The following is a 14,349-nucleotide window of genomic DNA, read 5'->3' as shown; positions in this document are numbered from 1 at the left end:
ACACACCGAAACAGTCTGAGCATGTTTTAATGGTTTTGCTATGTGATTTCACAAACAATGTTTGTTATGGAAAAGCAGAACACAATAAGGATGTATTACAGAAGATGTGTTATAGTCAGCTTAACATCACAAGTTTAATTTCAGCACCTCCAGTTGTTTGAATTCTCTAAAAAAAGACAGTAAAGAAAATAGCGACATCATTTCAACAAGCCATATTCTTAGTGTATAACAAACTGTTTTTGAATTTGAAAGATTTTAATACAGCAAAATGTTGATTAAATTGAAGTGGCTTGGGTTTGGTATATTAAAATCAAATACTGATTTCAGTAACAAAGCTTGAATGCCTAAATGAGTATATAATCATCCTCCAATTTATCCACATGCCTTTTCATTTAATGGATTTTAATAGATTTCTAACTCAGGCAATGGTAAATCGACAAATTATGTTTGTAACAGTATCTAAGAATTTATGCATTACTCTGTCCATGCAGATTTATTATAATGCATGAAACTGAGAATGTATGACTGTTGAACAACAAAGACATAAATGAATTATGCTACTCACAAATCAACAAAGGTTACATATAAATGCATTTCTACATATTATATATAACAATTGAATTTATTGTATATTTTACATGTACACTTTAGACATAAACACGTGTTTATACTAAATAACTCTTTCCAACAAAATACACACCAGTCTCCTCTCAGAGATTTCTGCATAAAATAAGGCAACATGGAGTTTGAATCTTGCACCGGCAAGGGCTATTTTCGTTAAATCGTATCCGTATAACTGGTTTCATGGTTAGTGATTTGTGCATTCACAATATAATAACTATCTGGTTATTTTGGAATGAATTAATTTTTTTAAAAAATATTTTTCTTTTTTATATCAAACATAAAAAAATATGCAATGCTGAATTAATGGCTACCTATGATTGAAGGATATACAGATTTGGAAAAATAGATTCTCACAGGGTTAACATTCAGAGAAACACAAATTCTTACAGTGAACAATTCACTGTAACGTGGAAAAACACTGGCAGTTTATATTTTTTTCATTTTACAACAGTTGTGCCTTTGTGTTCAAAATCAGTGCCAATAACATTTATAATAAATACATTCTGTGAGTTTACCTCCACCTGAGAGCTGTAAATATCAAAGGCAAATTCTCTAAAATGATAACAGTTTACAATCAGTTCAAATCCCTTTTCATGTATTTACATTTGCATTAGTGTATCATAAATATGCAAAGACATTTTGAGTTGCATGGCTGAGATTGCACTGTTTTCAGAATGAACACCATACTATGCATGTTGGAGTTGCCATTATATTTAAAATTCATTTCAATGTGGAGTGAAATGCATCAAGCAAAAGCTTTGAATTAGGTGAATGTTTTTACAACACTCAAAATCAGTTCATAAAAATATTGTCCATGTACATTAAAGCAACGGATCCCATCATATAGTTTAGGAGTGAACAGTGGTATAATAAACCAAAGTGGTTTTGAACACGTAACAGTGCCATGATGCAAAATACACACAATAATATAATGCATAGCGGATTGCTGAGGGCAACTATGCGAAGTGCTTAGTTTTCAAATCTCATGATATCTCTAAATATGACAAATCATTCAAGTTTACATGAAATGGTTTTGAAACCCATTTTACTTCGATAATACCATATATTTTTGAGTAAAACAGCATACAAATTGAGCATATTTTCAATGGGAATTGATTTAATAATTTAATAATATAGCGGAGGGAGATGGGCTGTCATGACAAAATAACCTTATCAAATTCATACACCATATGGTTGAGTACATAGTGCATAAATATAAGTGCATAGTGTATAGCGCGTCATTTGGGAGACAGCTAATGCCTAAATAGCTTGGCTAACATATATAGCCAAAAGGAAAAGTTGTACCAGAGATGGAGAATTTTTTTAGTTGGACATTTTGCAGAAAAGTATATTAAAGTAAACAGGATCCATTTGGATTTTATGTTAACTTTAAAGACCGTAAAACGTCTTTAAGAAATTTTTCTAGAAATTTTTGGTGTTTATAAATGTCACCTCAAAGTACACAATCTGTCAAAGAACCTTTTATAACGCTTTTCAAACTACACACGTAAAATTCACAGCACACAAAGCCTTTTCAGACCTCAGCTCTGAAACGAGACCATCTTGCTTCTAATTAATAGTCAAAATCATTTGTATAAATATAAATCCTCTTTATTAAACCAATGTAGCAAGATCTGAGAGGGAGAAAAGCTCTTCTTTTGGGGCTTGGCATGAGCTGTTGACAGTCTAGTGTTTATGATATTGTTTTTGCTGCATTCGAGGCAGATCACATCTCTGCCTTCATGCACTGGAGCACTATGTGTTAGTAGGATGGCATCAAGACTGTTGAATCCACATAACCGTTTCCCATCACCCTCATGCCCTCCTCTGGCATTGGACTGTACGATTGGTGGACTGCAGGTTTGCAGGGGTGAGGTGGTTGCTGGCTTGTGCATTGATCAGCCTGGCTGTCCAAGTCTGGGCTGTAATTGTCCACACACTGATGGGACGTTTCCCTTTGCAGAAACAGAATATTGTTTGATGTCACTTCTTTGACCTTGCTGTAGTCCTCCCCGGTGCAATCAGACCCTTCAAGCTCACCGTTTGGGTCTGAAAGCGGCCTAAGCAGTAGCATATTTTCCGGGTTGACCCTTTGCACCTCTACGTATCCCAAGGAACGTGACGGAGGCACACCGTGAGCAGGAGTGTCGGAGCCGTCCAGATTGAACTGGTTGTAGCTTTGGGAATGTGAGCAGGCCGGCTTGCTGAAGAGGACCTCCTGTGGCGGGATGTCCTGATGGTGAAGCTGGTGGTAGTTGCTGGCCGTTGCATGTGACGACAAATGGCTGAGGATCTCTGGGACGCTGTGGTAGGCCGGTTTCGCACTTCCTACTTGGTAGTGGTGGTAAGGTTGAGGTTCGGGAGACGAACACACAATTGGCCAGGTCTTGACGCGCCCATCGACGGACTCCGGAGAACTGGGTTCAGGGCCCTGGCTCTCACTGCTTTCAGTTGAAGCCCAGCTTGTTTCTCCATGCTGGCTGTACTGATGTTGGTCACTTCCGCTTCCTTCCCGTCCCTCAATGCACTTCTCCAAAAGCAGGGTGCGACTGTCGCAGCTGCCCCGGCCGGAGTCGCAGTCCGAAGGGCTTTTGGACTTTATGCAGTCCTCTGATAGATCTTTACCATCCAGTACCAGCTCTTGCTGCTCATTGTCGTACACCTCAAGGTACTCCACCAGTAAGTCATCATAATCGGTGGTTGGAGGGAAACCTTGGATCACCAGAGAATTTAAAATTTCCTCTGATTTCCCGCTCTGTAAAGAAAACAAAAAATGCCTAAAAATGCAATTCAAAATATAGCGGCGAGCATCAATTTTCGGGATTCAAGCGCTTTAAGGCCTTTAAGCACATGCGTAAAAAGGTATTTGGTTTTATTTAGCAAGCCTATAACCATCTCAATCGTAGATGGAAAAGACCATTTACAGCCAATACAGGCAATATATTTATCATAGGAAATATATGTTTTTTACACCTTTTTAACAATTAGAGAGTCAAACATGTCCAGTGAATTTCATTCCGATCGGCCTCCGCTAACCTTGTCTGATAGCTGCTCAAACTTCATTGGCCAATGGCGGACATTTTTTGAGTTACATCAATGTCCTCAATCATGGCACCTCGGACAAAGACACTGCATGCCAATGTTCAAGTCACAGACTAACGGTGAAGTAGTTATAGCCATTTTCATGTTTTTTTTTTTCTGTTATAGCGCCACCAAGTGGTCATGTCTGTTTACACGGGACCAGAGAATGAAGTGTGCTGAGTTTGGTGAAAATATCTAATTCTGTTTACAAGTTATAGCCATTTTAGTAAAAGTGTCTCCACCCACTTCAAACGTTTTGGCGGCCCTTAGGGACCCTGAACTGAAATTTCAGCTTTTTTGATAATTGTTAACAATAAGACTCCAGAAAACCTTGCTGCACTGGTTTGGTTCTAATTGGGCAAAAAACTAGGACTAGTTTGCAAAAGTATGTTTTTCAAAAAATCCAAAATACCCATAAATTTCACCTGCCCTCAAAGTTCTCTAGTTCGGTTTGGTCTTTGGAAATTTTAACAATTTTAACTACGCACTTGAACCCCTAATAATGTTGAAGATATCAAAACCTTTATTTCCTCAGCACATTCCTCCCAATTAATGAACCTGACATTTTAAGGGGTATAAAGATTATTATAATTTGTCTTCTGAAGCATTATGGATCTTTACGGAAGTTTTTCTTGAGTTTGGCTTGATTTAAAAGACAATTAATATTCAGTAATATTATGGATTCAACTGCACTGACACTCAAATGAAAACTAAATTCAAACTGAATTGAGCTTGATGAGCTTTGTAACATCGCCACTTACTGAACTGAATTGAATCAACATTGAGCTGAATAATGACACTATTGCCTTCTGTGGAACTGCTTCGCTAAACTGAACTTGTGTCATAATTGATGAACTTTGCAACATAGACACTGTTATTGAACTGAATGAATCAACGCTGAACTAACAAGAGCTGAATACTGACACTATTGACATCTGTAGAGCTGCTTTACAGCTAAAATTGAATTTCTTTCATAACTGAAGAATTCTGCAACATTAACATGTTATTTTCCTGTTTATTTGTGTGAAGCTGCTTTGACACAATCTCTATTATACAAAGCACTATATAAATAAATGTCACTTGACTTGAATTAACTTTCAGTGGTTGCATAACACATTTAAACACAAGTGCCATCAATCTTTGGTGTCTGGCGTTACAACAAACACATTCAATCTAACTTAAAGAGTCTATCTTTAAAGCTAACTTGACAAATTTCAAGGATGATCTTCTGAGGTGCATGAGTCACCTTTTTATTACCTTTAGCAGCTGTTTGTCGAATCCTTTGATTTTCGGTCCAGGAACGGGAGGCAGCAAACAAAGCTTCACACTAAACACAAATATATTTGAGAAAAAAATGAGATTCTAAAAGTTGATATTGAATTCTACATTTTGCACAAGTTAAGTTAAGTTAAGTTAAGTTCTTTCAGTGGATAAAAAGTACTTATGTGGATGATTTATTTAAGATAATTATTATATTTTCCTAAGGTGTTTGCTAAGGAGTTAATTTGTCATCATTTCATTGTTAATGCATGGTTAAGAACAATGTCTATCAACAAATGTTTTTCATGATCATAATATAAGCACTATGGATACTGAAAAACTACTTATCTAGAGTACGGAACAAAAGCTTCCACGTGTCCCGACAGGATTAAGAGATTAATTTTGTATCCCGTCTGTCCTTGTACTATTGAGAATGCCTCACATTATTTGACAATGTAATTAGTCTATCTTTGTCTTTTTAAATCTGTGCTGAGAGAAACTGGCCTAAAAACATTTGAGGCTGAACTGAGGTGCTGCAAAATCTGGATCAATCCTCTGATGGAAATTTAATCCTACATAATGAGTATTTGTCAGCAAAAACAATGAGGCAAATGATGTATAGAAATGATCTGAGGAAATTTGATTTCAATCACAATGATAGATTTGAGTTTTACATTTGCCAGTGCTGGTATAAAACAAGAATAAAATGCAAAAACTGAACTGATGAGATACCAACCAGCGATATAATATATCTGAAAACAAAAGCATTACATTTAAAATTAAATAATTTAGTGCTGTCAATCAGTTAAAAAAAGTAACTAATTAATTGCAAATTTTTTCTGTACTTAAACACTGGAGTTAATATATTTTTATTTTGTAATTAATTTCACAGTTACTCTCCAAATTAATGTTGAAACAACTTAAAGGCAGTATATTTTAAATATTTGTTTAATGGCGTCTTTTTATGAATAAAGGCCTGTATCACTGATACTAATACTGGTACTGATGTCTCTATGAAATTGATTTTTTTAAACATTAATTATAGACTTTCAACATTACAGTATAGCTGAAAGCTATCAATTTCAACATTTATTAGGCTTTTAAAAAATAACAACTTTTAATTTAAGTGAACTTAAAACTATTTTCACATAAACCCACTGCCAATAAATGTCATGTTTACCTGTCTAACAGGTAGGAAATATACAGAAATTTATCAAACACTTTACAATCTTTGCTGCATAAATCATAAATTAAACATAGATTAATCCTTATTAAAGCTACAATTTTCGTTAAAATCACGTGTTAACGCTCTAATTTTGACAGCACAAAAATAAATGAATAAATGAATAATTAGATGGAAATGTTTCATCTCAAAAAAACACCTGTTTCGTTTCATGTTCAGCATCCAGATGAGGATGAAGACGATGAAGACAGAGAAAACCGTGATCATGATCCACAGCGAACGCTCTTTGGGTAGATCTATATAACACAAACACAAAAACAGGAAAGAGTGATGAGTAGAGTACATTTCTACTGCAATTTGCTGTGACACATACAGTACTAAAAAAATGAAAAAGAATAACAGGATAAATGGTGGGTAAAATTGGGTCAGTGCATTTAAAAAATAAAACACACTGGAACAGTGTAGTATTTGAAAATGCTGTGATCTGGAACAGGCTGATCTCTGACTCATTTTGCTCTATTTCATGCTTGCAGTCGTCAGGTGCGACTCCCTCCGGGCCTGACTTTCCACGGAAGCTCCGGGGAAACTGAGGCATAACAGGAGCTGCAGCTCAAAAACATGCGTGGCTGAGGTTGTGGTAGCCGGGTGAAGATGAGGTCATGACTCCCTGGAGAAACTGAAGGCCTGTTGGTATTCCCTCTAGAACTGTCTGCTTTGTTAGATACATATGCGTACAGCAGATTTGTTCTCAGACTCAGCGGGAGACCATAGAAACACAGGCTGTGGTCCTGAAAAGGCTCTCTGTGCCGGATGATAATTTAATAGGCTTCAAGCATACCTCAACCTACTGGACCAGAAATGTTTTAAATGTGTCTAAACCTAAATAATTTTTCATTTCTTTTATTAGCCTACTGGTGCACATTTTATATGTTTAGCGGCTGGCAAGTTCAGAAGTTTGAGAATAGAAAATCTGGGATAATAAATGTAAGTTTCAACTCAAATTGTTATGTTGATAATATAACTTAGTTTAATTACATTCGAAAAAATGTAGAAAAAAATCAGTTTTATATAAACATGAATAAAAAGAAAATATAAACTGGGGGTTGAAAGTTTGTAATAACTACATTTTTTGATCAGCTCTTGCTTGCATTTACAGTAAAAACAGTCATCTATTTTAAATGTATTTTATCCCTGTGATCAAAGCTGAACTGTCAGCATCATTACTCCAGTTTTCAGTGTCACATGATCCTTCACAAATCATTCTATGCTGATTTATTGCTTAATTATTAGTAATGGTTCTTATTATCATATTATTTATTATCATTATATTCTTTGATGAACAGAAATCTGCATAAAAGAACAGCATTTATTTGGAATAGAAATCTTTTGTAACACATTATAAATGTATTTACTGTCAATCAATTTAATGTGTCCTTGAATTGAATAAAAATATTAATTTCTATTAAAAAAAAACATTTAAATGGTAGTGTATCACGGTTTCCATAAAGATATGACGCAGCACAACTGTTTTCAACATTGATAATAATCAGAAATGTTTCTTGTTCACTAAATCAGCATATTAGAATGATTTCTGAAGGATCATGTGACACTGAAGACTGGAATAATGATATTGAAAATTCAGATTTGCATCACAGGAATAAATTCCACTTTAATTTTTTTTTGTAAAATTGTAATAATATTTCACAATATTATTAATTTTACTTTTTTTTTTTATCAAATACATGCAGCATTGCTAGGTATAAAAGACTTTTCTTTCAAAAATATAAAAAATCATTTATAATAATATAATAGCCAAGTTTTCTTCAAATAATGGGGAATAAAAAAAGACTTACAGTCAGGCATTTTGATGTAGGTGGTTTTGGTCCATTCACTCCAGAACCCATGATCAGGTTTACATCGCACCTGGACCATGTATTTACCAGGGTGAAGACTGAACACATTATAGTACTTCTGCCTGCCAGCATCATACTCCTACACACACACACATAAAGAAAACACTTAAGTCTCAATTAAATATATTTAATATATTTTCATATTGATTATTATTAATAATAACTGTATATTAATAATATTATAATATATAACTCATATTAATAATATATAACTCAAAAATAAATTACAATGTATTAAATCCAAAAATATACAAATTTGATATTTAATACATTATAATGTATTTAATATTTAATACATACATTTTTTAACATTTGTTTAATACAAACTCAATTTGTTACATATTGCAAAATAATGATACGTCTATTTAAAGTTTTGTCAAATCTTGACTTAAATGTTCATGCAGTTAACACCTCATGACAATCGCAGCATCAGCAATAATCATCAGTTGTGTTGTCTCAGTTCATAGAGCCAATACTATTGCTCTCAGGTTACTCTGTCACTAGGCAATCATTATTGGTCATGCCTCTGTGTTACTGAAGCACAGCCTTTGGGCAAAAAAATCTGGTTTGATCTAGTCCCTGTTGTTCTGCATATCTAGCCTCCCTCAGGTTTCTGCGGACTAATGAAGACATAAACCCAGACTGGGACAGTCAATGATTAAACTCTGTGTAACAGCTGATTTACTGGCTGTCCACCAGCGTTCCATTCATTTAAGATCTTGGATAAAGTCACAAACAAACAACTGGTACTGTTAACTATTTTCTAGTCAGTTTGGTAATATTTGAAAAGCTCATATTCAACAAGTTATTTGGTAATACTTGTCCATCATATCAAGGAAACAAGCATGTAAAGCACTGTATGTTGTATTCTAGTTGTTTCCTGTAGGTGGCGCTAATCTAAATAGTCCAGTGCAAATAAGATAACAATCTAGACTAAAATGTAATCGATAATCAAACATTTATTAAAGAAGATGCACAATTTTTTTTTAACCCACCACCCATTCTTTATCTTTTTCTTGTTTAACTCGTAGCTGGTAAAGTAGTGTGATCCATCCTGAGCGGGTGTCTGCGGTTCGTGGTTTCTCCCAGAGCACTTTTACAAACGGACCCTGGTTTTCATGGACCACAACTGCTGTGACGTTCTCTGGAGATTTTGGTTGAACTGTGGGTGAAATGGAGAGGGCAGGATAAGATAAGCAATCTATAATATTAAACTAACTAATGTGATGTGCTAATAATATGATCCCCTGAATAAAGGTATTAATTATAGGGTTCCTTGATTATGATTTAACTTTTTTAAATTTAGTTAGTGTGCAATGTTGCTGTTTGAGCATAAACAACATCTCAAAGTTCAATGCAAAGGGAGAAGAAATCCCTTTTTTAAGGACCACAACAAATGGCTGGTAGGGACTACAACAAGCTTCTTCCTGGGTTAGTGACATCACAAAACCCCAAAATTTACATAAACCCTGCTCCCGGGAACATGCAACGAAGGGGGTGAGGCCATGTTGGGCTGCTTTAGAGAAAAGGAAGAGTTGTTGTAGTAGACTGTTGTCACCATGCCATCATTTTACGCCGGACTGCTTCACAAATGAGGGTCAATTCAACACTTGATTTGCACAAAAGATTAACATGACGGCACATGCTAGTCTATGAGTTGAATCAACTCCACAGCGATTACATAAATTTATCCACTAACCATTCAGAAACATCCAGATGCATTCAAAAGGTTTTAAAGGTGCCCTCGAGCGTTTTTTTACAAGATGTAATATAAGTCTAAGGTGTCCCCTGAATGTGTCCGTGACGTTTCAGCTGCCTATTTTGGGGCATCATTAACTATGCACCGATTCAGGGCTGCTGGCCCTTTAAATGCTCACGCTCCACGCCCACGGAGCTCGCGCTTGCCTTGAACAGCATAAACAAAGTTCACACAGCTAATATAACCCTCAAAATGAATCTTTACAAAGTGTTCGTCATGCATGCTGCATGCATACATTGGATCATGTTAGTATTGTATTTATTTGGATGTTTACATTTGATTCTGAATGAGTTTGATAGTGCTCCGTGGCTAATGGGCTAAAGCTAACATTACACACTGTTGGAGAGATTTATAAAGAATGAAGTTGTGTTTATGAATTATACAGACTGCAAGTGTTTAAAAATGAAAATAGCGACGGCTCTTGTCTCCGTGAATACAGTAAGAAACGATGGTAACTTTAACCACATTTAACAGTACATTAGCAACATGCTAACGAAACATTTAGAAAGACAATTCACAAATATCACAAAAAATATCATGGTGTCATGGATCATGTCAGTTATTATTGCTCCATCTGCCATTTTTCGCTATTGTCCTTGCTTGCTAACCTAGTCTGATGATTCAGCTGTGCACAGATCCAGACGTTAATACTGGCTGCCCTTGTGTAATGCCTTGAACATGAGCTGGCATATGCAAATATTGGGGGCGTACATATTAATGATCCCAACTGTTACGTAACAGTCTGTGTTATGTTGAGATTCGCCTGTTTTTCGGAGGTCTTTTAAACAAATGAGATTTACATAAGAAGGAGGCTAGGGCACCTTTAACTTCTTCCTGAGTCTCTCCATCAGTGTCTGACTCAATGTAAGGCTGAACGCCGTTACTGACAATCATCATTTTAGCTGCGTGAGATTCTCCAGCTTTGTTGTTGTTGAACAAGTGAAAAGCGAAGCTCCACCCTTTTCTGGAAAGGGGGCTGGGAGCAGCAGCTCATTTGTATTTAAAGGGACACACACAAAATCGGTGTGTTTTTGCTCACAACCAAATAGGGGCAGATTTGACAAGCTATAATAAATTATCTTCATTTTGAGATGAAACTTCACATGCACATTCTGGGGACACCAGAGACTTATATAAAAGGGTCATTATATGTCCCCTTTAAAAAAAAAAAACTGATTCCAAACTTTTGAATGCTAGTTTAGATCACACCATTTTAAATGTTAAAGGAATACCCAAAAATTTGTTCTGTTATCATTTACTCGCCCTCATGTTAAACACAAAATATAACATATTGCTGAATGTCAATATATTACAAGAAAAAAGCACCATATAAGTGTTCCATTATGACTTTCAAAACTCATTTGCCTATATTGCAAACCAGTTTTGGAGCCTGATGGCCCCTAGTAACTTAATGCTTTGGTTATACAGAAAAGAATAGCTCTGATATGTTTTCTTATTTTGTGTTCTAACAATATAAGCTTTAATCTCATGCAGGTTTGAAATGACATGAGGGTGAGTAAATGATGACATGATGTTTTTTTCTTGGGTGAACTATTGATTTAAAATTCTGTACATTCAGCAATAACACAGAAAACTAGTTTCTTCCAGTTAGAGGGTAAAAAGCTAGTCGACATCTAATAAGGTCATCCTAAGGGACCTTTGCTCAAAAACTTGTTGAACAAGGAAGAAAGAAAGAACAAAAAAGTGTGCTTTGTAGTGTGAACGAGTGTTTCGCACCTTCAGCATAAACAAAAAACTTTAGTTAAAGTTTAGTCTCAGTTATAGTTGTACATATGAGTTAATGATAAGATGGAATTGGACTGCACAAATTGTTCAGATCAAAAGAATGTCATGTGGATAACTGTGCAGGAACTAAAATAGCTGCTAAAAATAAACCACTAAAATAAATTAGTCTGGTAAAAATGACCCTTTTGGCTTAATGCAGGGGAGAACATGTGACCAAAGGAAACTGTGTAATGTTTTATGACCCAAAGAACAGAATAATGTTGTGTCTTTCGCAACAGTGATTCCAGACGGGCAGCAATAACATTCCTCTCATTGATGACTCCACCGCAATAAAATGTGCAACAGCGGTCTGTAACATCCAATATGTACTGATAAACAAAATTACGAACAAGTGACACATTATACAAGAAGGTGAGAGGGGCGGTTGAAGAGAAATGAATGGGTGATAAATGAAGAGAGATGGTGGTACAGTACAGGATGTACTTGCAGGATGAAAAGCTTATGATGACAACATATAATCATACCTATATAGACCACATCCACCTCCACGGGGTCTGAAATATTCTTCCCCAGGGCGTTAGTGGCAACCACGGTGATGTTATAGTTGACCCAAAGCGATGTGTCATTTTTGTTGAAGAAACACGAGTTCTCGCCCGCGGTTCTGTAATCTGGGCACTCGTAGACCGTCTCTGAGCTGAAAATGAGAGATATCAACAGACAGATTTACACTTACAACTACAAATTAGACACCAAAATAAAAATATGAACATTTCTACAACTAGTTTGTCTGAACACTGTGACAATCCATAACCAAAGGCAAAAATGTTCACTTCCAAAACTGAAAAACAATATTTTGCCAAGGTTGATACTATCAAAATATTAACTAGACTTGCTCAGTTTACTTTACACTTACTATGTTTGGGCCAAAAAGAAAATTAATTTCTTAAGGTAAACTGGAGTTGTTGGGGTTTAGCAAAGTCCCTTTAAGACAAGTCATTTCACTCGGCGGCCATCTTTGAAACGCCTCTCGGGCATCCTGGGCATCATGCAATTTCTTTGAATGGGGAAACATCAAATTTTCCAAAACTGTTCGGCAATCTTACGATTAAATTTCATATTTGAAATCACCAATGAAATCTAACAACAACGGCTCATAAATTTAGTTAAAAAAATAGTTAAAAACTATTTTTCAGGCTGGATCAAGCTGATGCGCATGCGCAGACCTAAATGCGCGTCTCTTCGGAGGTGCGCGTCTGACTGTTTCTATAGAAACCGGTGATTCTAACGGCCACTGAAGTGACGCGATGAATTAACCAGTCGGCGATTGGCTCTTATTTAGAAGGCTGGACTTATTCCGCCATATTGCGCATTACACTTTCCCCCATTCAAAACAATACGAGTTTAGTCCATGTCTATTAGCTTTGATGCTAATCTACAATTCCATTCAAAAGTTTGGGGTCATTAATATATATTTTGAAAGAAATTAATACTGTTACTCAACAAGGCTGCATTATATTGATCAAACGTGACAAAGACTTTAACATTATTACATTCAAATAAATGTTATACTTTTGAACTCTATTTATCAAAGAATCCTAAAAAAATTATCACAAAAATATTAATGTTTTTAACATTGATAATCAGAAATGTTTGCTAAGCAGAAAATCAGCATATTAGAATGATTTTTGATGGATCATGTGACACTGAAAACTGGAGTAATGATGCTGAAAATTCAGCTTTGATATCACAGGAATAAATTACATTTGAAAATAAAATAGAAATCTTTTTTTTTTTTTTTTTTTAGTTTGTAATAATGTTTCACAATATTATAGTTTTTACTGTATTTTTTAATCAAAATAATGCAGCCTTGGTAAGCAAAAGAGACTTCTTACAAAAACAACAAAAAAATCTTACCGACCCCAAACTTTCGAACAGAAGTGTATATGCTAGTGTACTCCTTACAGTTGACAAAATAAACCTTTTATAGCAGTAAATGTACAGTCGTTTCTGAGAAAATGGACCAAAAATATTTGAGGATTCATCTTCCTTGCAAATTTTTGTCAAACTTCCAATTTCTGTTTTTCAATGCAGGAAAGAAAAACATCCCCTTAAAAATACAAGCTCATTTAATACTGTATTTCATCATTGTAGCTTTGAAATGCCATAATTCAAATCAAGTCAAGTCACCTTTATTTATAACGCTTTATACAATACTGCTTGTTTCAAAGCAGCTTTACAGTGACAACACAGAAATGATTCAGTGATGCAAACAGTTCATTTAGGCTGTATAGCAGCTCTAAAAGAAAATAGTTGTTCAGCTGAATTCAGTATAGTGTTGATTCAGTTTCAATTGTTGATTCAGCGTATTTTTCACATGCAAACTGTATGAATATGAATTCTCCGAACTGCACTTGGTGCACTATTACATGGTATTACAGTAGGTTTGATCTGTTTGTTTACAGTACTTGCTGAATCTCAAACCCGTAATGTTGGCATAACACTTCATGGATCTGCTCTGGTGAAAATCGGAGTAATTTATATTCGACAGGGTGTGTGGGCACGTGTGTGTTGGTTGAAGGCAAGTCATGTATGTCTTTCTGATTATTTCCCATGTGCTCAGAAACAGAGAAATAAACACATGGCAGTTAAACCACTCATTACTGGAGGAAAGGGTAAGACACAACACAACAAGAGACCTTTGATATCTCATTGAGAGCCAAAGAAAAGTGTAAAGATGCTCATTAAAGACTGAGTCTACTCTCAAGATACAAAGGAAATGCTTT

General features: G+C 35.4%; 1 protein-coding gene across 1 annotated transcript in view; it reads right to left on the bottom strand.

Moving 5' to 3' along the window:
* Positions 1-17: 17 nt before the first annotated feature.
* The window catches only part of prlra (prolactin receptor a), a 31,538-nt gene continuing 17,206 nt past the window's right edge, over positions 18-14,349 (bottom strand). The window contains exons 4-9 of the mRNA XM_067376476.1: positions 12,091-12,260; positions 9,057-9,223; positions 8,002-8,140; positions 6,348-6,444; positions 4,963-5,032; positions 18-3,379 (exon numbers count right to left, since the gene is read on the bottom strand). Of these exons, the coding sequence (XP_067232577.1) occupies positions 2,387-3,379; positions 4,963-5,032; positions 6,348-6,444; positions 8,002-8,140; positions 9,057-9,223; positions 12,091-12,260 (1,636 nt within the window). The 3' untranslated portion in view covers positions 18-2,386. The remainder of the gene's footprint in view (positions 3,380-4,962; positions 5,033-6,347; positions 6,445-8,001; positions 8,141-9,056; positions 9,224-12,090; positions 12,261-14,349) is intronic.

Source organism: Chanodichthys erythropterus, chromosome 22, assembly GCF_024489055.1.
Source record: "Chanodichthys erythropterus isolate Z2021 chromosome 22, ASM2448905v1, whole genome shotgun sequence".
Classification (NCBI taxonomy): Eukaryota; Metazoa; Chordata; class Actinopteri; order Cypriniformes; family Xenocyprididae; genus Chanodichthys; species Chanodichthys erythropterus.
The sequence above is the reverse complement of the archived record's forward strand: the minus strand, read 5'-3'. Positions and strand labels throughout refer to the sequence as shown.